Genomic DNA, 25,496 nt, shown 5'->3' on the forward strand with positions numbered 1-25,496 from the left:
GGAAACTGTTACATTTATTTTACACTTTCATATCCATTTATTTAAATAGTTTCCACAAGTGCACAATTAATTCCCTCCTAACAACTCTCATTTGGACATACTACCATGGAGCCGTTCATGTAAAAGTGATTGGAAGAAGCTTGCAAGTTGGGAATCACATTTTACAATCTAAAACTAACTACATTTCAATGCATACCATTCAAACAAGTTCTAATGGTCAGAAACTAGAGAGTCAATATTTGAGAACTCAATTACCATCCATTTAAATTATCATCCTTCTTATTTATTGCTTTTCCACATATCAAATAATATGGAGAATTTAATAATGAAATTGAATCCTTACACATCATATTGACAAGAGAATCATGTACAAAAACTAAAAACAAAATCTGAATTAGCAAGAGGAAATTGTACAAGTGTTTTATGAATAAAAACTAGAGAATATTACAACTTCTAGAGAATATTACAGCTCCTACAAAAGCCTTTGTTGGTATCAATCCCGAATTGACCCAATGTTCCCCATCAATGTCAAAATCTCGAACACCAACTGGCACCACAATTGGTATAATGCCAAACTTTAATGACAGCATTAAAAGCATACGGGGCACCTCCACTAAAACGGAGACCAATTTGATACCTGGATGAAATCAAACGAAATATTTGCAGTTAGTTACAATATTTAGCATACAAGTTTCAAAGAAAATAATTATTGTAAATAATTAAGGAAAATTACAAAAGCATTTTGTTTTAAATCTCAACCTAAAAAAATGACTAACTTTTTTTAATACTTGACAAAAAAGCATCTCTAATTTAATAAAATAAGGGATTCTCTCAAAAAAAATTTAAAATAAATATAATGAGAACTGAAGACCTTAGCTGTCCTCATATGCGATAAATGCTATATGCAAACTGTGAAGAGTAGAATTATTGGTCTAGACATCAACAAAGGAAGAAAAATATCACAAAACGAGTCATTATCAAACTGTCTTGTAAGTAGTAAGTATGCAAGTGGATATGTTGTCCCGAAGATTGAATTGGATAATCAAAATAATTAAGTCTTCCATCTAAAGATCCTATTTCCATTCACTGACTTCATATCAGAAATTCTAAGGAAATTTCAGAAATCATGAAAGCAACAAAATATCTAAAATGTCTATAAAACAGATGAATCAGAAATGGAAAGGCTTGAAATTGTCACAGCAATTAAACATCAACCATGGTAGTCAAGGATCACCTGCTGACAACACGATTAACTGTTGGTTGAACAAATATATGAACCCTGCAAAAAGCAAGTAGTTGTCAATAAGCAAAAAATACTATCTAGTTTACATGAAAAGGAAACTCCATATGAATGATAAACTTTCTAAGTACCATTTTCCAGGGAATCATGAAAAGGAAACTCCATATGAATGATAAACTTCCTATGTACTTTCATGATTTTCTTCATTTGGAAAATTCTCCTTCCCTGTATCAGACTTCTTATCTGCAGAAACCTATATGAACAACATAAAATAAAAGTGAAAAATATAATGAGCACTGGGAAATAAAAACCACCATAGCTAAATAGATTACCCTCGGTAGAAATGGAGGTTTCTGTTAACGTATAGAATGTGCAACCATGGAGTTTAAACAGTAAATTTCCCTTATGATTCTCATGTTGATAATGAAGTAAATGCAATATCTGACAGTTTGCATTAAACATTACGGAAAACAAGAATTATACATAACAACAATAACTGATAACAACTAAAACAGTTATATTTAATCATCAACAGCAATTATAGTAATAAAATAACTATAACTACAATTATATTAAAACACAAATAAGCGTGCAGACAATTAAATTTAATAAATAAGCAGCATTCAATAATGGAAAACACACAAGACCCAAAAAAATAATAATAATATAAAACACACAATTACCATTTTTAGAATAACCTCCACAGCACCTTTGCCATCACCAAGAGCTCCATCTATTTCATCAATCACCTAGAGAAAAAGTAGTAACTTGTTTCTTCTGCATACATTCTAGAATAAGAAGGGTAACCATAAAAAATAATACCAACTAAGCACTTTGGCCTCGAGTCAACAGTGACAGAGTTCATCTGCACTACATCAAGAAACTAAAATGTTGTATAAAGTAACCTATAACACAAAGCAATACATTGTAATAGCTAGGGGAAAAAAAAAAAGAAAAAAAAAACGCAAAGTAACTTTATACAAAATTTCCAATCTTGAAAGAATCTAATAGTCAGCAGATAAGAATTAATGCAGATCCATGTGAAAAAAAAACAAAAACGAAAAAAAAAAAAAAAAAAGAAGAAGCATATATATACAAATATATACATCAGGGACCAAACCCATGGATTTCATTTGGTCAGAAAAGTAGAAAGCGTCCTGCAAGCAAGAGCTTTTCATGGTTCCAACAATGAAAGAATGGAATGTATCCCTAGTTGCCTGTACTCCATCTAGCATCATATCATCATACACATCTCTCAGCAAGAAATGCCTACCACCACCGTTATTAAAAAAAAAAAAAAAAAAAAAAAAAGAACACAACTTTCACAATTTCTCCCAAAAAAAAAAAATCCCAAAACCACAAAAAGAAAATCAAAATTAGAATCTACCTTCTCTGCGCGGTGAGAGAACCAATAACAGTGTTATACTCAGAGACATTGCTTGCGTAGTTCCTCCTTGCGTATTCCTCTATTGAAACTGCACTGAAGTATCGCCGTCCCACCTCTCGCAGCAGTGAATTACGTTGCCCTGAATTATAACAATCTAAAATATATTATTTATTTAAAAAAAAAAACTATTTCATTATTAGCGAAACGAGTAAGAAAATGTCTGGGGAAAAACTTAAGAATTTGAAAATGGAGAGGAGAAGATTACCAGTGATTGATCGAATGAGCCTCATGCTTTCCTACTTTGCTGTTGCCTACCTATTGCTTCTGTTTCTGCTCCTAGGGCTCTCTAAAACCCTGCAGTTTTCTCTCCGAGTCGCCTCTTCACCATTCCTTCAAAACGCACAGTTTCCAAGCTTACAATCCGGCCGATGCGAAAGGAAACAGAGGACCCCTAATGGGCTGGATATTGATTATAAGGAGAAGAGAAAAGTCGAATAAAGAAAAGAAAGAAAAAAACATAGAAAAAAAAAATAAATAAAAATATTTAATTTGGATATAAGAGTATTTTGGGATTATCAAAAATTGAAAGGGTAGAAAAAAGAAAAATATTAAATGAGAGGCCAAAAATCATTAACCTCGTCCCTATGAGGGTATTGGACCAAATTCCCCGACAAACCAACAACTGCCAAATTTCGTTTACTTTATAGGCCCTTTTTGTTCAAACCTAGCCCAAGCCCTCTTCATATAAATACCCTTAAGCCCAAGCTGCAGCCCCATAGTCCAAAACAAACAAGCTCCACAATTAAAAAACACCGTGAAATCCTTCGTTCCAGTTTTTCTCCTTTTATCAGTAACCCAGTGTTGTGCCGGCCCGGTGCATGCTCCCCAAGGAACATCTTGGAAAACTTTTCCTCTGCATGACCTTTGAATCATAACCATTACTAGTTCACATCTTTACGAGTTTCATCCATAATAATGATAGGAAAACATTCACAGTTTGAGACTCAGGATCTGAATCTAAATTCAGAAGTATACATAACTATACATAATGCAAATTTTGCAAGTGCTCTTCTATTGGTAGGTAAAAAGCATTTGAAAATACACATTATAATACGTTACGCAACCATGTATTCTTCTTTCAAACCTAAAATCTAGATTTCAACAAGCCTGTACAGTAATCCTATTTACAAAGAAACATATGGTATAAGGCCATGCATGGTTCAAAATGAGTGTAAGGGGGCCATGATCAAGGTACTGTGCATCATGCTTCACAAAGCCAAAAGCTGATCAACAGCACACATAAAACACACCTGATGGAAATTTTGATAGCAAATTAGAGCTCTTGACACTGTAGGGAATATTAAGATATTGAATCGTCAACATTTTAGCATAAATGCCATTAAATATCCCCCATTTCGGCCTATAATCCAAGTGAAACAAATTAGCACAGGGCAATTCATGCCTTTTTCCATCATGCATGCACATATTATTGTCCTATGTTCACAAGCTCCAGATGTTGTAACATTGAAGTTATTAGGAATTTCGTATTTGCACCTGCAAATATGAAAATCATCAGCTACACAATTAGTATATTATAATAAAGTACACTAAATTCTACAATACAAAAATACTAAATTCTACAATACAAAAAACATATTCTCTTTCTTTTTATTGTTATTAGGTACCATCTTTTTAAAATTTTTTAAGTATTAATGGATTATTCCTGAGCTTTTACCAAATCAGACTTCATTGCACTCGAAAAACTAAACAAACAAGGCAGATTTTCAAAATCACTACAGCATCTTTTTAACTACAAATTTCAAAACTTACGTTTTGGCTTTCTGCAGTAGATATTCCTAAAATTTTTGATAGGCAAGCACCTGTTATTCCATTTCTTTCTCCTCTTCACTAGCAACAGTTACAAGTGGATTTTCATTGACTTCCAGCATATCTTCACCAGTATTGTCGTCTTGATCATTTGCATAAGCCTGGGAGCTGACCACCTGCCCTGTTAAGTCTTTATGTTTTAGATTGCCTGTCAAAACAAGAGATGAATAGTTTATACCAACAAATTTTAAGTTTTCAAAATTGATGGTAAGTTAAGATTGTAGATATCATTTATAAGTATGTAAAGAGATAGATATATAGATAAATAAAAACATATTATTATAGTATAGATACCTACCCATCCAGAAAGTGCATCCGCTTGATGTTTCATGGAGAAGAGCCTTGACATGGAATAAAAAGCGTTCCATAGATCTCTTTGTAGCAGGAATTTTGCTAGTTATAACAGTTCGTTTCAAGCCCTTCCAGAAATATAGGAAAAATATCAAGAAGATGATATATCAATCGGAAAAATAAACATAAAAAGAACTATACTGACCTTGGCTTCAGAACATAAGGTCTGTATTGTTCTTGTAGCCTTTTGCAGCTCTTTCACCTGATTCATTACAGAAAAGGCATAAGGCTATCTTCAACTATAAGATTTATTTGATATATCAAAACTTACCATTTGGAGTATACACTTGTTATGCACTTCAAAGTGAGTCTTCAAGAAGTCAAAAACTGGAAAAGCAGATAATAATATCATCACCTCAGACAATTATATCTTAAATCACCTTACAAGTGAAAAGTTCTGCATATACCTTTCAAGAAGGTATCAACAAACTTCCCACCATACTTGACAGCCATGGCATGCACAGTAACCTATTCCATCATGTTGACATGTAATATTAACTGGCTTCAACAACATTTAAGATTGAAAAGAATAAAAAATAAAAAATAGAAAGTATAATTAAATTAAATAAAGAAAAATTAAGAACATTATTATAAACATTGCTTGAAAAACTCAGAAATGCAGTCTAAATACCTTGTCATATGTCCTGCACAGGCTAACTAATGATACCACCACATTCACATACTGCTGTAGGTTCACCAGTATTTCATCTACAGAGTCATGCTGAGCACCAGCCCTGGGCTTCCGAAGGTGGACAACTTCCTTAGCCTAAGAGAGAAATTAGTATCAGTGCTTGTTTTTTTGACCCAATGGCTTTCCACTAGAATAGCTGAGATATTTAGACTACATATGAATCTTGAGCTCACCAATCTATTAAGCACGGCCAGATTCCTTTCATGCTGCACATAATACCACTTCCATAAAGATCTCCAACAAGAAATAGTATCACTAAATTTAATTGCAGGACAATTTAAGATGCCTTACCAGTACCCTATACCATACAATAAATGTTGCAGCACTTAAAGTCGGAAAACCATGATAATCTTCTTCTTCCATTCCTTTGCATGAAGAAGCCTAATACAGAAAGGTTACAAGGCATAGTATTTCAACCTGGTTAAAGCACTATGGAATAGTAGGTTTGCAATTAATAAAGTACATTCCTCCCAAGCCAAAAATCAAGGCATAGTCTTCCCTCTTTATAAGCAAGTTATAAATCGGGTTCTCTCTAACCTCATTGCCAATGATCCAATACCAGGCATGATATTAGTAATATGGGAAAAGGATAGCTAAATTCCATTTTCCAAACAGCTGAGTATTCCAAGCTTAAAGAAGAGAAATAGGCATGCACCTGAGGCAGAATAGAGCAGGCCAGCTCATCCAGCAATGCAGAAGTGGAATCACTATTTTCCAAGTAAATGCACAGTATCTTCTGTACTACTTCTCCCTGCAGTCATTTAAAAGCTAAAGATTATACATGCATGCATGCAAATCACAATTAGTATCTAGATAATTTTTCCTAATTCATAGTGAAGTAAAAGAATTAGAGCTAGAGATAGAGGTAGTCTCACTTTGCTCCTCCAACCGTTCTCGAGATTTTCACCATCCCATTTATGCCTCAAAAGCTTCTGAGCAGATGTTTCAAGCTTCTTTTTCAAGATAGGAACTGCCCCCTCAACAAAACCCGAGTTCATGTGGTTACCATTTCCCTCCAGCATAACAAGGAAAGTTTGGACCGAGGTCACAATTGATTCTAAAGTGAAAAGAGATTCTGAGGCCAGCATGAAGGAGAAAGAACATGCTGCAGGTTCCAGATATGGTTTCAGAGCTAGTTAAGATAAATGGAACTATGAATGCCATAAAACACCACCACGCAGAAGGATAGAAAACATACCAGCGTCCAAGACACCTTCAACAAACAAATAAGCACCAAAATATAAATACTCTATGGTCCCAGGAGATAGATTCAGCTGCATGCCTGAAAAGATATCATCCGGTATATTGATAGGTTGGAAGGCTTCAAGTAGGTATGAGAGAATTGCTTTGTCCATCTGAATATCAGGAAGGTTTATTATCTGCATTCAAGAATTAGAATGAAAAGAATTAGTAGTTTTGAATTATAATTTTGCTGTAATAATAATCTGGATAGGATTTTGGAGTGGACTGGAAAGAGAAATTTCACCTTACAAAAACAATGAAGTATTTCTTTAAAGACCGAAGTAGAAACTGCTGATGTTGAAAGTACTAGATTTGGTATATCTGGGTTCCCAGCTGAAATAGATTGAATTTTCCAATGTTCTTGACAAATTTCATCACCTTCAGAGAAATATTTGCATAATCAGGGAAAATCAAAATTCTATTTGTCTAAGGCAAAACTAAAAATTTAGATCCATGTATCTAACCTCCTTTAAGTAAACAAAAAGCAGTATCAAAATGCTTCCTAAGACTTGGAAATAGTGGCCTGATTTCGCTCAAGAATTCACCCACTGTCATCGGGGTGAACCTGATTGAAGCACTCATGCATCTTCCTGGGAATTGTTTCCCAGGAGGAGTAAAGCAATCCAGCTTGTGGTGAAGATCACGCAGAAGGTACAGAAATAGCGGTAACTGCATCCATCAAAAAAAAAAAAAAAAAAAAGGGGAGAGAGAGAGAGAGAGAGAGAGAGAGAGAAGTATATCCAATTTGCAAATTGGTCATGAGTAAAAATTGAATCATCAACCACAATCAATGTCAAACAACTAGTTACCTCAGCAGCAGAATCAGGACAGCAAGAATCTTGACACTGCATCAGCAAAGGAAAATTTGAGAATAAGTGAATTATGTGAATTCATTGATCCTGCATCTAATAGTATGAACATGCATATGGATATTATTATATCAAATTCTACATGGAAACACCAAGAAACGATGGTTATGTGTTAGCATAAATATACATACCTTTGAAAAAGTCAAAATGGAAAAGCATTGGACCAGGATATGCCTGAATTTGTGTCTATGAGCTTCAAGAGCCTTGGCAACTGCAGAGATTTCTACGACCACTTGCTCATCAGAGCCACAGGGATGCTGCTGTGATGGCTCAACAGAGTTGGCCTTAGAAGTTAAATCAGAAGAATTCCCATTTGGCATCTCTTGGCTTGTTGAAGCTCCTGGTTTCTTCAACACATCCAATATTGTGGGCTGCCGGAGTTTTCCTTTACTATCTGAACTTGTCAATGCATTTGAAATCTTTTTACGTTTTCTCTTACTGTCTGATAAGGCATCATCATGAGTTTTCTTATGGACATTTTTCTTCTCCACATGACCCACTTGAGGTTGTTTTAAGAGAACCGATCCACAGTGATCCACATAAAGATGGAGCTCAGGAAGAGATAGAGCACACCGTTGAAGAAAGTAGTTCAATAGGCTTTCCAGAAATCTACATTTAAAATTTTCAAACTGAGATGGATAACATTTATTATGACAAGTAATCAAATAAGTTTTTCATACAAAAATTAAAAACTAAACTTGAACTATAAGTCTCTCTTTTACAATGGCTGGACTGTGGTAATGCAGGACTGCCGGTCAAGGCCCTTAAACGCAGGCAAAATTATTTTGGTCTGCAATCCATACTCAGAAAGGAAAGTAAGCCTAGAGCTGGAAAAAAAATTTGGGCTCAGAGGTTTCGTATGCAATATTAAATGATGCACAGGCCATAGCTCACTCAATACCATACAAATATCTACCTTATACAATAAATACCTATTAAGAAGTGTTGGAATTGCTTATTTGGTAGCACTTAAGAGCAGTGGTCTTAAAAACACTTGCATGAAGAAGTATTTCTTTTGTTCCTCCAAACTAAAACAATACTCACTGCCAAACCTAGTATGTTCTTTACAACCCCCCTCCCCCTCCCCCTCCCCCTTCCCCCCGGCCTGACAGATTTCACAATCATAACACACCACTGTATGCAAGTAATGACCATTTTCTTCAAGATAAACTTTTGTAAAGGTTGCAGCTCATTAACATCAACAAATCAAATACCCAAGTTATAGGTGACAAAAACCATATTTGACTTTCTAGAGAGGATTACTTCACAATGTTTTAATGTATAAAACGTAAACGATGGTTTAAAAATTTTGCATTTCTTAAGAAATTAGTAGAATAAAAGAACATACACAAGGTTCCTTAATCGCTTCAGTAGCTTCGCAATTATATCATCTTTTGTAGCCTGACTTGTAAGTTCAAATCTTCCAGCAACTTGAGTACAGAAGGCATTGAGCTACACAAGTCATCAAAGAATTAACAACCCACAATTACTAAGAAACAATTTTGAGATATAGACCCACCTCAATCACGAAGGTGTCAATCTGAAATTGTCATCACTTACTAGTTCATGTATCCAGTTAAAAGCATAGTAGAGAGAGAGGCCCATAATCTGTTTCTGCTTCCCCGTTAAGGACTTCCATCCAGCTCCAAAAAAATACTAGTAAAACATAATACAGATATAATTATATATGTCAGCCCAAAGTTCATGCATAATAGCATATACAGGTAACGTGTGTGTATACATTAACTTAATCTGACCTTAGAGGAAGGAAGGTGCAAAGGACAGCCAAGTAGTGCATCAATTCCACCAAGAGATCCTTGATTTGTCATCCTTTCAACCTGAAATTTGATGGAAAATCCAACTTTATCAAATAACTTCAAATTATATTCATAACTTAAGGAACATGGACTTACAGTAGATAGTAAAAGGAAGTTAGCAGGAAGAACTTGTAAAGAACTGGACCTGCACATGGTGAAATTTCAACATTGGCAATAAGAAACGTGGAGACAAGTTTAAACAATGGTATGATAAAAGAACAAATGAGTAAAACAATACTGCAAGGAAGAAGAAGTCAGTGGCAATATGCTAAGACAAATGGGTGATATATCACCATCCAAGTTCATCCAAAGTTCCCCTGTAAAAAGAAGATGAGAACCTTTAATTGTTGGCCTAGCTTAATTTCACATACGACACTTTGAGAAAATAATATCAGAAAGCAGGAAGGCAAGTTTCACCAAATACTAACCTTCTAAACCACAATACAAGTCCTTAACAGGCAATTTCCCACCATCAAGATCAGATAGAAATATGGATTCAAACTCTCCTACATGTTTCCCAACCCTACAATAAAAGAGTCAGGAATTTTAAAGCATAATTAGTTGCACTCACCAAATTGAACAGGACATTTAAAAAAAAGAAAAAAAAAATCAACTTACCATTCCATGATTATTGGATGAAGAGTTTTAGAGTCCATCATTACTGTCATTTCATCATAAAATGTTATCAATGATAAGGGCAACTGTTTACAGGAGTCCAAGGACATTTTCAAGAGTTCCAAAGCCTCCTCAGAGTTTGATTTCTGCAGAAATGGCCTTCAGAAATTATTGAGGGCATCCTAAACTAAAGAATTGTTATTCAAACATGATATACAAGAAAACAGCAAAATATATATACATATATATATATATATAACCTAACAGAATATTTCCAATTATGTTCTAGAAAAAATAAAACAACATGCAAATATAGTTGATTATTATTGACTATTAGTGACACCCTAAGCATAGTAGTACCTAGAAACAGAAAATATTGAATTGCTATTTTTTTCATTTCTTTTCCAAACCAGGCACTATATAAGAAAAATATAAATTCTAGAATGAAAGAAAAAGAGTGAACACTAATTTTTAGCCAACAACACAGTTTGGGGGTTGAGAATAACCATGCACTCTAGAATGGTTCCATGCTTTTTAATATGCAGAAATGCACTCTAGAATGGTTCCAATGCTTATTATTACAGCAGATATATATATATATATATATATTTTTAATCAGATTAGAAAGTTAGTAACAATCAGCTCAGCTTAGAGAAGAACCTCCATGAACACTTGCTGCACAAGGAAAAACTTCCCAAGAATCATGTCAAAATATTGATATACCTTATTGACTTATCACTAAGAGCTATGCCTTTTGCTGAGTCATCACAATATTCAGAAAGTTGCTTCTGTAAAGGAGTTAAAACTTTCTTATAAGTTTCTGAGAAAACAAACTACTGATCTTTTATTAATTAAAAAGGATAAAATTCATAAGGAAGAGTATTTAGAATTTTATCCACCTTAAGTTTCAATACTTATTAGTTATCCCTTGATAGTTGAAACACTGCTGATGGTTCTTAAATACTCCCAAGTAATCAGCGAAAAGACACTGAACATCAGAATATGCAGGTTTAAATATAGTTTTTAGTGCTTTTGGAAAATGGTGCTTTCTTTTTGCTGTATAAATTACAGATGTATTCACTGTATCAAGATCTCCCTGTCCCATATCCATGACAATGTTTCACAGCCTTTCCTTACTACCTTTTGTTCCCGATATGATCAAACTTTTATCTGAGATAATCCATTCTCTTTTACCATATTTAGATAACACATTGTGAGGGTAATTTATGCATGATCCACATTTAAACCCCTAAAGCAACCCAATCAAGAACCTGATTTAATCTTCACCTATATCACACATATAAGATACTATTGGCAATACAAGGATCCAACTTTGCCTCAATCCAATATACAAAAGTTAGCCATAATTTAATATATAAAAGCAAATAACACCGAATCTTGTTAATTAATTATTGAAAAGATACAAGGTATACTACCTGAGACAAGGATGAACAGCTGATACTATTTGCATCCCCAAGACCAGAAACTATCTTTAGAGTTCCTATAAGGCCCATCTTCTTGTACTTGAGTTCTGGATGGCTTACCTACTCAAGGAGAGTGGAAAGAATGTAGTTTCATCATTAGAAATTTAATTTAGCCCAATATAATTTGGTTAATATTAATTATAGAACATTTATAAGAAAAAGAAACTCGATGACTCTTGGTACCTGTTTCCGGACTATCAGAAAAAGTTCATTTGCAAAGGAAGATCCATATGAATCTGCATTAGTTCGAACCAACAATGCCAGATGACTGAAAACCTCATAAACCTGCAGCATGGTAAAGCCATTGAGAGTGGAAAATCGAACGTTTTATGGTGCTTAGAGTAAAACAGAAATAGACCATGCTACCTTATGCAGATTCTCAACATTAAATCCCTCCAAGTAATCTAAGATCCCTGGATTGTAAAATATAAAAAGCATCAATATATATATATATCTGCGAGGAACACACATCTATATACACATGAATTAAGAACAAAAAGCAGTACCACTAATGTGAGAAGAAAGAGGAATCAATTCTTGAGCATACTTTGAGGCTAGCAAAGACATGGTCTCTAAAGCAGAACTCACAATGTAACTAACACCAGATCCAACATTAGTAACAAGTGAACCAAGAACCTACACAAAAACCATAGCTAAGAGCTCCTAAGTACATTTTCTTTGACTTGTCAACAAAACAATAAAAGAAGTAGTTATTTCAAGCCACTAACTTCCTGTCTTGAGTAAGAGTCATCAAATTCGTTGAACAGACAGGTATACATGTGAATGCCAAACTCTCTGGCTTCCTTTTCTTTGCAAGCCAACAGGTATTCAGATAGAGATATAAATGATGGAAAATAATCCTGATGGATTAAGATAAACAGTCAGTTTCAAATTCATATTGGAATTGTAATTTGGTGTATAAGATATTCTCAAGCTACCTGTGCCAAGTCCTTGTGTCCGCAAATACACTGATCAAACATAGCTGGCTGAATACAACTTTCCATAATCTTCTTCTTGAACATTTTCTCAACGTTCTTTTGCGGGGACTCACCATTCATGTGAATGAGCATAAGTAACCATATGTCTATCACTTTGTGATCCCGAGGTTTCTGAAGACAGTTCAATTCTTTCAGAATCTCCTGACATAGTGTCTAAAAACGAAATCAAATAGAAAAATAGTTACAAAAACAAAATTTTAAATACAAACTTCTTAAATTTGAAGATAGTAAATAAGACGAACTTACATTCTTAAACCGAAGACTGGATCTCAATGCCTCGAGAATAGAAGCCTCTGTGCTTTTCGAATGTGACTTGCCTTTGAGTTTACTTTGTTGCATTGCACGAGAATTTGATACACCAACAAATTTCAACTGCTCACGAATATGAGAGATAATTCTTCGAACATTTGCCGGTGTTGCCGAAAGAAGCAGAAACCTAAGCAGATGTGGCATGTGCTCTTCATCAACTGTTCTGATGCATGACAATGCTATAGTGGTTACCTTCAAATAAACAAATTCAAAAAATCATTTTCAAATTACAAATATATTATGAACTATCATAATCTCACTTTATCTTTCATTTGATTAAATTCCAATCAAGTTCAAATCAATTTTCTTTTGTTTCTTATGTTCTCAAAACGTTTTCAAACAACAAAGAAAAGACAAAGTGCAAAACCTGTTCTTGCAACTGATCATCCAGATTAAGGTTGGAAAAGGAATCGAGAACCGTCACAGCTATACTAGAATCCTCTTGAAGCATTTGTTCAAGGGATTCAACCACTGTTTTATTGTTTTGATCGCCGATGATCTCCGGCAACGATCCGATAATCTCTTTCTTCAAGTGGAGAGGACAAATGGAAAGCACTTGCATCAATTTATCAGTGAAGGCATTAGGATCGACAACGAAATCAAGCCACCGGAAATGGTTGATGATAAGCCTGGGAACATCGTCTTCCAGAGTCAAAGATGTTCCAGAATCTTCATGGAAATACTCTGGAAGTTTCTCGAGAAGCATATTCAGAAGGTCTAGTTGGATAGAAGGGACCAGCAATAGGTTTCGGGCTAAGCTCTCGCTCCTCGTGGAACCAAAACCATCGCCTTTTGCAGGAGTGAGTACCCTAAAAAAAATAATAATAATAATAATATAATAAAATAAAATCATGCATTTTCTTGGCAAATTTTCCCGGGAATCAAACAGGAAATGAGAGAGAAATTGACCTGCGGAGGTTTCTGGGGGACTGAAGGTAGGAGGAAAAGCCGGCGAGGAATTCGGAGCGAAGCGCAGTGGCATTATCCGAATAGGAAAAGGAATGTTGGAGATGGCGACGGAGCTTGTGGAGGTCGGCGGGAAGGCATGGTGGACCAGAGGGATTGATGAGTGTGCAACCCGCTTCGGCCAAAACAGCGACCATCTTCTCGGTTTCGGTGGTGGTGGCTCCTATTACGGCGTCGGTTTGTGGAGCACTGCTGCTGGTGGTGGATTTGGATGTTTTGTTGGGAGCTAATGGAGGGACGAACGAAGATGGTCTTTTCCGTGAAGGAATTTGGTGGTGGAGGAGTACCATCTTGGTCCGCAGGAAAAACAAAGCTTCTCCACGACGTCGTATTGGTTTTTGCCGCTATGGTTTAGCCGAGAACTCTGCTACTGAACGAGAGAGAGAGAGAGACATAGAGAGAGAGAGAGAGCGAGAGAGAACAGTAGGAGAAACGGCGCCAAATTTTTATTTGATTTGGCGGTGGAGGATTTTCTAATTTTTAGCATTTACTTTATTTGGAAAAAAATCTATTATATAAAAATAAAATAAAATAAAAACAGAAACAAAACCCTGGATAGTTATAAATTTTTTTTACTGTTCTAAAAGGGGGTAGGATGTTGGAAGCCGATAAAGTTAAGTCTTAAATTTTATGAGCTCAGGTATATTTATGCGAAATTATATATAAAAAGATATTTTATAATTATATTAATATTTTAATTATTATAAAGTTACTAAATAAATAAAATAATTTATATATTAAATGTCAAAATATATATAAATTTATATTATTTTTATATGGGTAATAAATATGAATTAACATATAATTTATCATAATATATTTATAAAAATTTATGTTTTCAATAATAGATTAGTTTTAAAATATATATATTGTAAACCTATAATTACATAAGAATTCTTAGATTAATACATACTTTAACTATTATCATAATCTAACTCTTATCTAATTCTTTATTTGACTCAAATTTAATATTTACATCGTCATCCAACTCATCTTCCATGTCATTCGATACAAAATTATTTTCTTCGGGCTTCCTAGTTTCAACTTGAGTATTTCTAAAACTTTTTTAAATGGTAACATATCATTCTCCATCTCATCATCATTTTTATTATCATCATAATCTTCGACAATCTATGATTGTGCAATACTGATATCACTTATTAGTAGTCTCTAATTCCTTTTTTTATTTAATTTTTTCCTTTTTTTGTTAAATTTTCTCTCTAATTTCTTAATGCTTATACATTATGATTTCTTTTTTCTTTTTTTTGTTTAAGAAAAAAAAAACTTAATCTTTAAAAAGTTTTCATTTGGAAACAATATTTTTTATTTTTATTTTTGAATTTTTTATGAATTGTTTTTTAACAATTTTTAAAATATAATCTTAGAAGAAAAAAAAACTTTAAACAAAAAGGTTAGCACCTTTTAGCGCCTAAGCACGTATTAACCGGTCAACACAATGTTGATTATTTTTTTCTAAAACTTGTTACTGTGTAAGGCGTTATCTAAAAGCATCACGTCTAGACGACGTTTTTTTTCGCCTTTTAGAATACTGATTTTTTTTTAAACTTTTAATAGATGATTTGTTTAAAATAAATAATTAAATATTGAATTAAATAGTCTGAATACATTAACATTACATATGTATCAAATTTATGAATAATCTAAAAAATTAACAACAAATTTTCATTAACGAACTACAAGGTTAAATAATTGATTAAAAATCTATTAAATATCATTAAATAAATAAAATAATATTATATATAAAAAATAATGATAAAAGTTAAGGTTAATTTGTCCGATAAACGGTGGAATAAAATATATATTTTAAAATTTTAATATTATTTTATTTAGTTGAATTTTTAAAATTTGATTAATTTATTCCCATAAAATTGCAATTTTTCAAAATAAAATATTCATACTTTTTATTAAAAAACTCAAACTATTCCTTAAAATAAGAAATAAATAGAAAAACACACTTTAAGTTTTTTTTTTTTTTTTAAAGCTTTGGAATTTTTTATTTTTTATTTTTTTACTCTTCATACTTTATTTTTGCATTTTTCTTGTTATTATTCTATTCAATGTTATATTTGATTATTTTTACCAAATTTATAAAATAGAAATAACTATTGTATTCTTAAAAATTATCAATTTTGCCTTTTAAAGAATAATCATTCTGTGAACTAAACTTATCATAATTATTTCATCTCAAATTTGATAAGGATTATATTATAAAAAACTCAAAAATTTATTTGTAAGCAAATATGTATATATATATATATATATATAATAAGCTCTCAATGTAATAAATTATTTTCTTCCACAATTTTTTAAATAAATAATTGGCAAATATTACATTTCGCAAGTTTCAAATTGTTAGGAAATTATTTATTAAGCTATTTATTTATTTATTATAATTTCTATATTTACATCCGTTTCTTTCTCTCGTGTGGAATATACGTATCGAATAATTAGGCATCCTTTCGAACGCAGGGATTTGAGGTCAAACGGCGTCGCTTTTAACTCTCTATTGTATCCCAAAGAGGAAAGCTGCTCCTTTTGGGAGCTCTAAGCTAAAGAGACAAACCGCAATCCTTAGCGCCCCACTCAAGTGGCTTGGTGGCGATCACTGTTAACCGTGTTTGGGTTCCAAGAAAAGTAGAAGCATTGTGGTTTCCACTCCATCAAACACCCATTTGGCTCAATTTCAGGTCAGTTCATTTTTTTCCCCTTTTTTTTTTTGGCTAAGAAATCAGAATATCCATGAACCATGTTTTTGTTTCTTCGTTCTCTTGGAAACCAAACAATATCGGATGGAAAAGTGGTTCATCTCGGTTGCCCAGTTAAGACTTTTGTTTTGGTTTCTGGGTTTGTCTTTTTTGGTAACATGGATATAGAAATTTTACTCAGTTACTCCGATATATGAAATACAAAAGAATTCAGGTCATATGGGATTTGGTATCTTTAATGAGTCCAAATTTTTCTACTAAATGCCGATATTAATCAATTTCCATCTAAATCATCCGAAAGAAAATAAATATATATATTTATATATAAATTGTATTTATTCAAAACTATGGACTTGGTACTATTTTGTAATCTGGAGTGGTCATGTGTGTTTGGTTGTAGCGTTGCTATTGGAATTTTATACTATAGTTCTTCTTTTCTTCGAATTTTTTGGATTGGTGGAAACCTGCTAGGAGAGTTGAAAGTAGACAGCTACATGTATCCAGTGATTTTGTATGCTGTTTTGAGAAACAAAGAAGTTTAATATTTATCCCATTTTGCTTTCTTTGGTGTGAAAATAATTTTTTAAAAAAAAAAAAAGAGGAGGAAAAATTAGATTAAATCTTATCATGACATCATCTCTTTGCAATATAAGTTCATTTTTGTTTGTTAAATTTGTCATGATTACTTGAATAGATCTATATGGATTTAGCAAACTTGCTCAATTAGAATTTCTGAAGATGGAAACCTGGATAATTTGTCAATGGTCTTTCTACTACCGGGTCTTGAAAGATTTAGTTAGGTGGAAACATTGTGTGTCTGCTAACGAATTGGGCATAAATTATGAAGAGATCTATTCTGCTTTCATAAATCTTTGTTGACTTTTATTTTAAGGAATGTTCTATCTTAATAAATGTAGGTTTTTCCATATTCTTAAGCTTTCCTGTTTTCATTATTGTTTGTAAATGCTTTCCTTTTTGTCTATCTTCATCCTGTTTTGATTAATGACCATGATTTCAAATTTATAGCTTGTTGCATTTGAAGTTATACAGTGTTTGCCAGTGCCATGCATTAGTCTTTACCTTGATTTCAGGGTTGCTGAAATGGAAGATGCGCATGACATAGGGGACAAATCATCTGAAGCAATTTTGGATAATGCGACCGAAGACAAGCAAGAAACTCGTGATGAAATGCTTTCTAGGCATAGGTACCTCTTTTTTACTTTGTTTATGTGTTTGACCAGTGCTAACTTTCCTTTGTCTGGGGAAACATTGGGTTTCTGGCTGGTCAATGAAATTAAGATCAGTTCCTAATTTAACTAGTAATCGAACATACAAGTTGGTAGATAATATGAAGGCACACCTTGATACAGTAGGTTTGAGTTGATTGCTGAATTTGTTTATTCCCATTTTAAAATAACTTTGGACATCAAGTACTGGATTTTGCGGAATTCAACTGTGTTTTAACAAGTACAATAACCTGTTTATGTTAGAGTGTGTACCCCAGATCTATTGCAATGGGTTGGCATACCAATTTTTCATGTATTATAGGATTTGATTATGGCATGAGAAATGACATAGGTGGTTGGTTGATGTTTGTTGCCTCTTAGGTTATTTTGTTCATGTGTTTATCCCCAAGATTTTTGATAAATTTTTATGTCATTCTTCAATGATGTCTATGTATATGCAGGAAAGAAATAACAAAGCTGCAGAACAAGGAAGTTGAACGCAAAAAGGCTGCTGCAAAAGGTAGCAAGGCTGAGCAGAAAGCCAAAAAAAAGCAGGTGGAGGAAGAGATATCTCAACTTTCTGCTAAGCTTAAAGAAAAGCATGCGAAAGAACTTGCTTCATTGGGCTATAACAGTAAAAATGAAAATGAAAAGAGCAATCTTGAGAATTTAGTGAAGGCCATAGCTGGAGTTTCTGTTACCAATCAACCTGACCATGGAAAGCCCAGCAAGAGTACAAGGAGACGAGGAAAAAAGGCTCAGCAAGAAGCAGAAAGGGAGAAGAGAATACAAGAAGAACAGAACAACATTATAAGTGATCGTGCCATTGAAGACGAGAAACTTGAGAAAAAGCTTGAACCCTTAGGTCTGACTGTCAATGAAATAAAACCTGATGGGCACTGCCTCTACCGTGCTGTTGAAGATCAACTAGCCTTCTTCTCAGGAGGCTCATCACCTTACACTTACCAAGAGCTTCGACAAATGGCCGCTGCTTATATGAGGAAACATGCATCTGATTTTCTCCCCTTTTTCCTGTCAGAAAATGCAATAGAAGATGATTCTGATGGTTCTCTGGCAGAGAGATTTGAAAGTTACTGTAAAGAGGTAGACTCAACAGCTGCGTGGGGAGGACAACTAGAGCTCGGGGCACTGACTCACTGTCTTAGAAAACATATTATGATATTCTCAGGGTCATTTCCTGATGTGGAGATGGGCAAGGAGTACAAATCCAGTGGTGAGAATGGTTCTTCGGATTCGAGTATCAGGCTATCATACCATAAACATGCGTTTGGGCTTGGTGAGCACTATAACTCTGTGGTGCCCGATTTGAGCAAATAAACTAGCACCACATCATTTGCAGAATATACTTTGTTTGGAAATCTGTTTTCTAAGTTGTTGACATGGCGGAGCCTTTTGATCGGGAAATTAGTTCTTAAAATCCACGGTGGTTTACAGGTTTATACACTATCTATTTACTCTCTTCTTCTTTTTTCCTTCTTTTTTTTTTTTTTTTTTTCCCTCTTCAAATTTCCTTGGCTGTGCTGCGTCAAGCAAAGCCAATAAAATATATAATCGTTTACAGTGCCTGCATCGTTGAATTATACAGTTAAATGCAAACTTTGATGGAGTTTATATTAATGTTTTATGCGGTGAGTTCCTTGTCTAGTTCTTGCCTTAGTGATGACAAAGCTATCAATTTTGTTTTTCACATTTTGATTACATCATTTCATTATTTTATTTTTCCTAATTCAATTTCACCGTTTATGCATGTGAATTGTGGTACCATCTTTTTGCTATTAGCATTATTAATTGTCTTATTTTTAGGATTTATGTGATTTTCAGGTGCCACACAAGGTTATGGGCCTTATGGCATACCGAATTTTGTTAGTCATTATAGTATATAGTTTTATGATGTACTAAAATATGTATTATATGGTAGTGTTTGGAAAGTTTTTACAGATTTGAGTTATTTATTTAATATTAAAAAAAAGGTGATCCAAAATATTTTCGCCCTTTTTAATATAAAGTAATTAAAAATTTACTGTTTTCTTTTGGCAGTTATTATATCTTGTGAGTTGTGGCATCAAGATCCCTTTTTATAAAAGATGAAAACTACTATTATTTTTTATTTTAGGCAATACTTAGAAATTTATGTAAAGTCCAGAAAAATCGAAACTAAGGAATTCACATTTAAAATAAAACAAAACTAAAGGGGTATATTTAATTTAGAATTTAAAAGATTTTAAAAATGTTTAAAAGTTTTGAGGTATTTAATTTATATTTTAAAAGAGTGTATATAAGTTTAATAATATTTAATTTAAATTTTAATGGATTTTATAAAAATTTATTAAAATTCAGATATATTTAATTAATATTTTATATAATTTTTTTAAAATCTAATGGTATTTAAAAAGTTATTAATTTTGAAAGATTTTAAAAAATGATGGATTTTAATAGATTTGAAAAGATTTTAATAGTGAAATTGAAAAAAAAAAATTGTAAATATGAAATTCAGATTTAATCTTAAAGATTTCGTTAGATTTTTATAAATTTTTTATGGAAATCTATAACAATCCATCAAATTTTATAAAATCTATAAATTATTTTAAATTCATTAAATTCTAAATTAAATATATCTTCTAAAATTGGAGTTGAACAAGATTCGATTCATTATCTGTTTGATTCACTATTATTTTATTAAACCTGTATTCAATCTTCTATTTGAATTTTAAATTTTAGTACTTAATGTGATCAAGAATTAGTAAAAGAAAATTTGATGGTAAAACTATGAGTACGTTTTGGTATATAGAATAGATGTAGAAATAAAATAACTATTCTATATGATTAATTTTTACTATATTTGATAAATTTTAAATTTTAAAAAAATTTATTTTATAGTAATATTTATTCTTTTATTTGAAGGAATAACTATTCCTTTTAAAAAAAATCATAATTGCTATTTCTCAATTGAAATATAAATATTATTATTATATTTAAAATATATTCGAATCAAGATTGATTATTGTAAATTAAAAAGATATAAATAACTATAAAATTGGATTTTTAATTAATTTTTACCAAATTCAATATTTTTTGAATGGAAAAAAAAATTCTTTATAAAAACTAAGAGCATAGCTCTTTCTATTATTAAATTTTTTTTTTTTTTAACTACATCAGAAAAATAAAAAATTATTAAAAAAAAATCTAATTGATCTATCTAATAGACACCGTTGAAGCGACTTTTTACTTTTGAAAGGCCTATCAAAAATTCTAAATTTTCCTAAAATATAAAATTTTTCTTAAAAATTTAATTCTTTCAAAGAAGAAAATAAACTATTAAAATATTTTAATTGATTAATAGCCGTATATAGCTTTTATGCACATTACCATTAGAGAACAATTTTGAAATTAGCCAATATATTTATATTATTTAGATTTAAACAATGTCAATTTCTAATACCATATAAGCAGAAATTTACATTTACGATTGAAAATGCTCTAAACATTCAACTTTATTCAATATAATAATCAAACATATCAATAGGAATATTTATTTTTCCTTTTTTAATTCTTATGATTATGTTTTCCCATTTTGTTAGAAATAACCAATTTATATATCGCATTTGACCTATCAGGTCATCCTAATAAAAATAAGAAATTTGACCTCTTAAACCATTCTAATATATTAAAAATATGTATCTATATTATATTGAAGACCATGTCGATATGATAAGTACTGAGGCTTAGATGGAATACCTCATTTTGAGGTACATCGGCATCGGAATTTTTCACCTTTGATCAAGTTTGACTGAATGGGGTTTATATTGACTTTTGCTTTGGATGGAGTTTTGCATTGACTGAGGTACCTGTGTGCAGTATGAGTCAACACAAGTTCATGGACTAGTAGCACGTAAAAAATAGAGTTACGGTTTGAAAGTTATTAGCAAAATAAGTTGAGGTTTGAATTATCCGAATAGTACCGTGTTTGACTTTTTATTCTTATAAATTTTGGTGTTCACTTGTGTATGGTTGTAAAGTACTTATCGAAATAAGTTTATAAACTAGCGGCATATTTAATTTGGACATTTGGTTAAAAAGTTATACACTTATAAATTATTTCCGAGATTACGTATCGTGTACCAATCTATATGGGTGTGTAAAAACATGTGCACAGTGCCCAATGACATTGTGCCATTTGTCAATCTTTTAACCAATCCTATGGTGCACAATAGCACCCATGTGTGTTTTTGATTCGGTGAGAGGGGAGAAAGAAGGAGGAGAGAGAGGAGAGAGAAGAGAGAACTAACCACTGCTAGTTGGCCGTGCTCCAACCACCATTGGCATGAATTTGAAAAGGCGGAGTGGCTGGGTCTGACTAGCTCCATTAATAAAAATGGAATGTTACAAATAATAGGAGAACCTATACGCTGGGCCAAGGAGGATGGGAGGGCTTGTGCCATTGTACACCAAGTTTACGCCGGCCTTGGTCAAATCTAGTGAATAAATTAATTAATCATAAATAAAATCCTATAACTATGTTTATTCACTCCTATTACGAATGTATTGTATCAATTTATAGACTAATGTATTCGTATTGATTTAGTTTATCAAATGTATTGTATCATCTAAGTACTAATGGACTAGTGCGTTACTCTTATAGGTAAGCATGTGGACTGTATTGATCGCTGAACCTATTCAATTTATCTATTATAATTTATTTATGTAGTTATGTTCGATATTTATGTAGGAATCTCTAGAATCCCAATATTAAGGAATCATAAGGTTAATTCACACAAAAATCATCATAATAAGTTAAATGTTGGATCGACCAAAAAAAAAAAAAAAAAAAAAGATCATTAAAAACCATTAATTAGTGTGTCAGCTTACTGTTTCTTGGTCTTTAAAAACCATTTTTTGGGGAATCATTATAAATATATGTATATAGTTAGCTTTTATATATATGAGATATATGGCAATGGAAATTAAACAGTGAGTTCTGTCCCAAAGTCGCCTTTCCCTAATGTTATCAAAATATATAATTTCTTAATCAATTATAATTAGTTGGTAATTAAAGTTGAAGACCCATATATAAAATTATTGAAGTCTTTGATTATATGCATATATATACAAACATGTATATAATTAGCTTATATATAAGAAATATCGCAATGGAAATTAAACAATGACTTCTTTCCTAAAGTCGCCATTCCCTAATATTATGGAAATATATAGTTAGTTGGTAATATATATATATATATATAGCTTATATATAGAAGATGGCAATGGAAATTAAATAGTGACTTCCGTCCGAAAGTAGCCCTTCCTAATATTATCGAAATATATATTTCTTAATCAATTATTAATTGGTAATTAAACTTGAAGACCCAATATATAAAATTATTGAAGTCTTTGTTTATATATATATATATATATAAATAGAATTTGGCCAATATATACCTATTGTATATACGATAAAATAATGTATTATAGTTTTTTTTTTAATAAATATTATAGTCTATATTTAATATGTATTTATGGATGTATAACAAATCTTTTACTACGTAGACATGATAATAATATACTACCTTTCAAGTTTATATTTTAATCATTAGATATCTTGAGTTTATTTAAGTCTATACTAAATATCTTTTAACCATATGAGCTTTTAACCATATGAGAGGTTCTTGGTTCTAATAATCCTAATGATAAAAAAATAAAACAAAAAAAGGTATGATACTATATTAAAATTTTAAATTATTAGATTTTTTTTGATAATCAATCATTGGATCTCTTAAGTACTTGGTATCTAATCCCATATCGCCTGGATGTGGTGTGAGGGATGTTTCAAATGTAATAATAGTTATTCTTATAACGCCGAAGCCTTTTTATTGATTTCAGGGTTTGAAAGAAATTTAAAATTAAGTATGCTTGGGTGAGAGTACCACTAAAATGGATGATCTCATAGAAAACTCAAAAAGTTTTGAACAAAAAATCTTATACAGAGTTAATTTCAAAATTTTGTGAGCTTGATAACTCTTGAAATCATGCGAGCCGAGCTTGTGAATGCCAATACTCGGCTCAACTCAACTCATTTACGCCTCTATAAGAGATTTACTAATATGTATATAGCAGTTAAGATCGCACATATAAATAAGATTGATATTGACAAGCTATTATAAATATTAGAAAACAAAAACTCTCACAAGGGTTTAAATGTCGGTGTCAACAGAAATGTCGAGGGGTCTAATTTTATGGATATAATGATAGAAATGTCCATGTCAATGGAAATTTCAGAAAAATAACGGGCACTATGTATTTTTCATTTAAAACATATAATTTTGCTTGTAAAAACTTTAAAATTACAAAAATAAAAAAAGAAGAAGTACTGCTACACCACTTGAAATAAAAATATTGCTAAATGTAACATAAATAACAAACTTATAGTTTATAAAAGTGATGTAATTTGCCTTGATATAGATAAAAGAATATAAAAATAATATATTTTTTTTAATATTTAACATGGTTTGCATGTAAATAAGTAATTATCTAATTGCTTTCTCTCCTTCTTTCTTTCTTTTTTTTTTTTTTTTTTTTAAATGTAAGAACATTTCTTTAGATGATATTTATTGTATTTATTTTTATTTGTTAAAATTTTACTAACCACCACTTTTTATATTTTATAATTAAGTCAATCCATTATATTATTTGTATTTAAAAAATTATATAATATCATTTTCTTTTAAAGGATTAAAAAAATCTCACTTTAAAGAGCCCAATCCACATCATTTTAAGAAATGTTTTTATATTTATAACATGGTTTAGATATAAATAAGTAATTATGTAATTGCTTTTTTGTTTCTTTTTTTTTTTTTTAAATGTAAGAACATTTATTTAGATGATATTTGTTGTCTTTATTTTTATTTGTTAAAATTTTACTAACCACCATTTTTTATATTTTATAATTAAATCAATCTATTATATAATTTATAATTTATAATTATATAATATCATTTTCTTAAAAAGGATTAAAAATCCATCACTTTAAAAAGCCCAATCCGCATCATTTTAAGTCTAAAAATTAGAAGGCCATAAGCCATTTTTTTTTTCTTTTTTCTTTTTTTTCTTTAAAAATTCCAAATCCCACAATTTATTTTTACTTTAAACTCCAAATAATGTAAAAGGCCTTGTCATTGATTTTTTTCATACATGGACTCTTCTAATAGACTTGATTATTGTAAATTGCAAGGGTTTTATCCTTTATGCTTATAGTATCGAATTAGGCACATCCTCTTATAGCATTCCAAAACATTTCCATACCATGACTTTTTAACAACTAAAGTGTATATGCTTGAGAAGATTCCTCTTAAGGAGGGTGTACAATTAGAATTCAAAATTTGCTATGGTTAATACAATTCAACAGTTAAGAAGGTCATAGCATGAAGAGTTTGAGCCATTTCCAATTAATATTTAGGTAGTGCTTATGCAAATATGATACAGCAGGAAGTAATTAGTTCAAAAATTAATGTTGGTCCAAAAACTTTTATTATTATTATTATTAGTATGTTGTTGGTTGTTAATTTAATGTTGTTCCATGCACCTCAAAGTGGCTGAACAAAACTTAGAAGCTGTCCCGAGAAAAACTAAGAAGTTTAGGGCAGGCGCAGAGTGGTCTAGCTAATCAGCTGCCT

At 31.6% G+C, this 25,496-nt stretch overlaps 2 protein-coding genes across 7 annotated transcripts; one reads left to right on the forward strand and one right to left on the reverse strand.

The window, feature by feature from the left end:
• Positions 1-325: 325 nt before the first annotated feature.
• Positions 326-14,292, reverse strand: LOC107405260 (uncharacterized). 6 transcript variants are annotated; one of them, XM_060816110.1, is made up of 38 exons: positions 13,800-14,292; positions 13,258-13,699; positions 12,828-13,082; positions 12,522-12,734; positions 12,312-12,443; positions 12,090-12,219; positions 11,950-11,996; positions 11,767-11,868; positions 11,536-11,643; positions 10,103-10,245; positions 9,913-10,007; positions 9,723-9,801; positions 9,581-9,629; positions 9,425-9,505; positions 9,228-9,323; positions 9,016-9,119; positions 7,799-8,276; positions 7,608-7,643; positions 7,263-7,467; positions 7,043-7,176; positions 6,755-6,935; positions 6,432-6,661; positions 6,212-6,307; positions 5,848-5,937; positions 5,730-5,762; positions 5,497-5,631; positions 5,273-5,333; positions 5,137-5,192; positions 5,011-5,067; positions 4,813-4,933; positions 4,458-4,662; positions 3,263-4,181; positions 2,893-3,086; positions 2,628-2,766; positions 1,924-2,509; positions 1,372-1,493; positions 1,235-1,279; positions 329-637 (listed from the first exon to the last, which is right to left on the reverse strand). In XM_060816110.1, exons 1-31 carry the CDS (start codon positions 14,144-14,146, stop codon positions 4,511-4,513), a joined length of 4,488 nt encoding a protein of 1,495 aa, XP_060672093.1. In that variant the 5' UTR covers positions 14,147-14,292; the 3' UTR covers positions 329-637; positions 1,235-1,279; positions 1,372-1,493; positions 1,924-2,509; positions 2,628-2,766; positions 2,893-3,086; positions 3,263-4,181; positions 4,458-4,510. The 6 variants fall into 6 exon arrangements, with proteins under 6 accessions (XP_048327057.2, XP_060672094.1, XP_060672092.1 ...); XM_048471100.2 differs by having other exon boundaries at positions 326-637; positions 2,893-4,181; positions 4,508-4,662; XM_060816111.1 differs by having other exon boundaries at positions 328-637; positions 2,893-4,181; positions 12,522-12,692.
• Positions 14,293-16,385: 2,093 nt separating this feature from the next.
• Positions 16,386-19,473, forward strand: LOC107405820 (OVARIAN TUMOR DOMAIN-containing deubiquitinating enzyme 5). The gene is made up of 3 exons (XM_016012913.4): positions 16,386-16,564; positions 17,674-17,787; positions 18,270-19,473. Exons 2-3 carry the CDS (start codon positions 17,684-17,686, stop codon positions 19,144-19,146), a joined length of 981 nt encoding a protein of 326 aa, XP_015868399.2. The 5' UTR covers positions 16,386-16,564; positions 17,674-17,683; the 3' UTR covers positions 19,147-19,473.
• Positions 19,474-25,496: the final 6,023 nt, after the last annotated feature.

This window comes from Ziziphus jujuba, chromosome 4 (genome assembly GCF_031755915.1).
Source record: "Ziziphus jujuba cultivar Dongzao chromosome 4, ASM3175591v1".
Classification (NCBI taxonomy): domain Eukaryota; kingdom Viridiplantae; phylum Streptophyta; class Magnoliopsida; order Rosales; family Rhamnaceae; genus Ziziphus; species Ziziphus jujuba.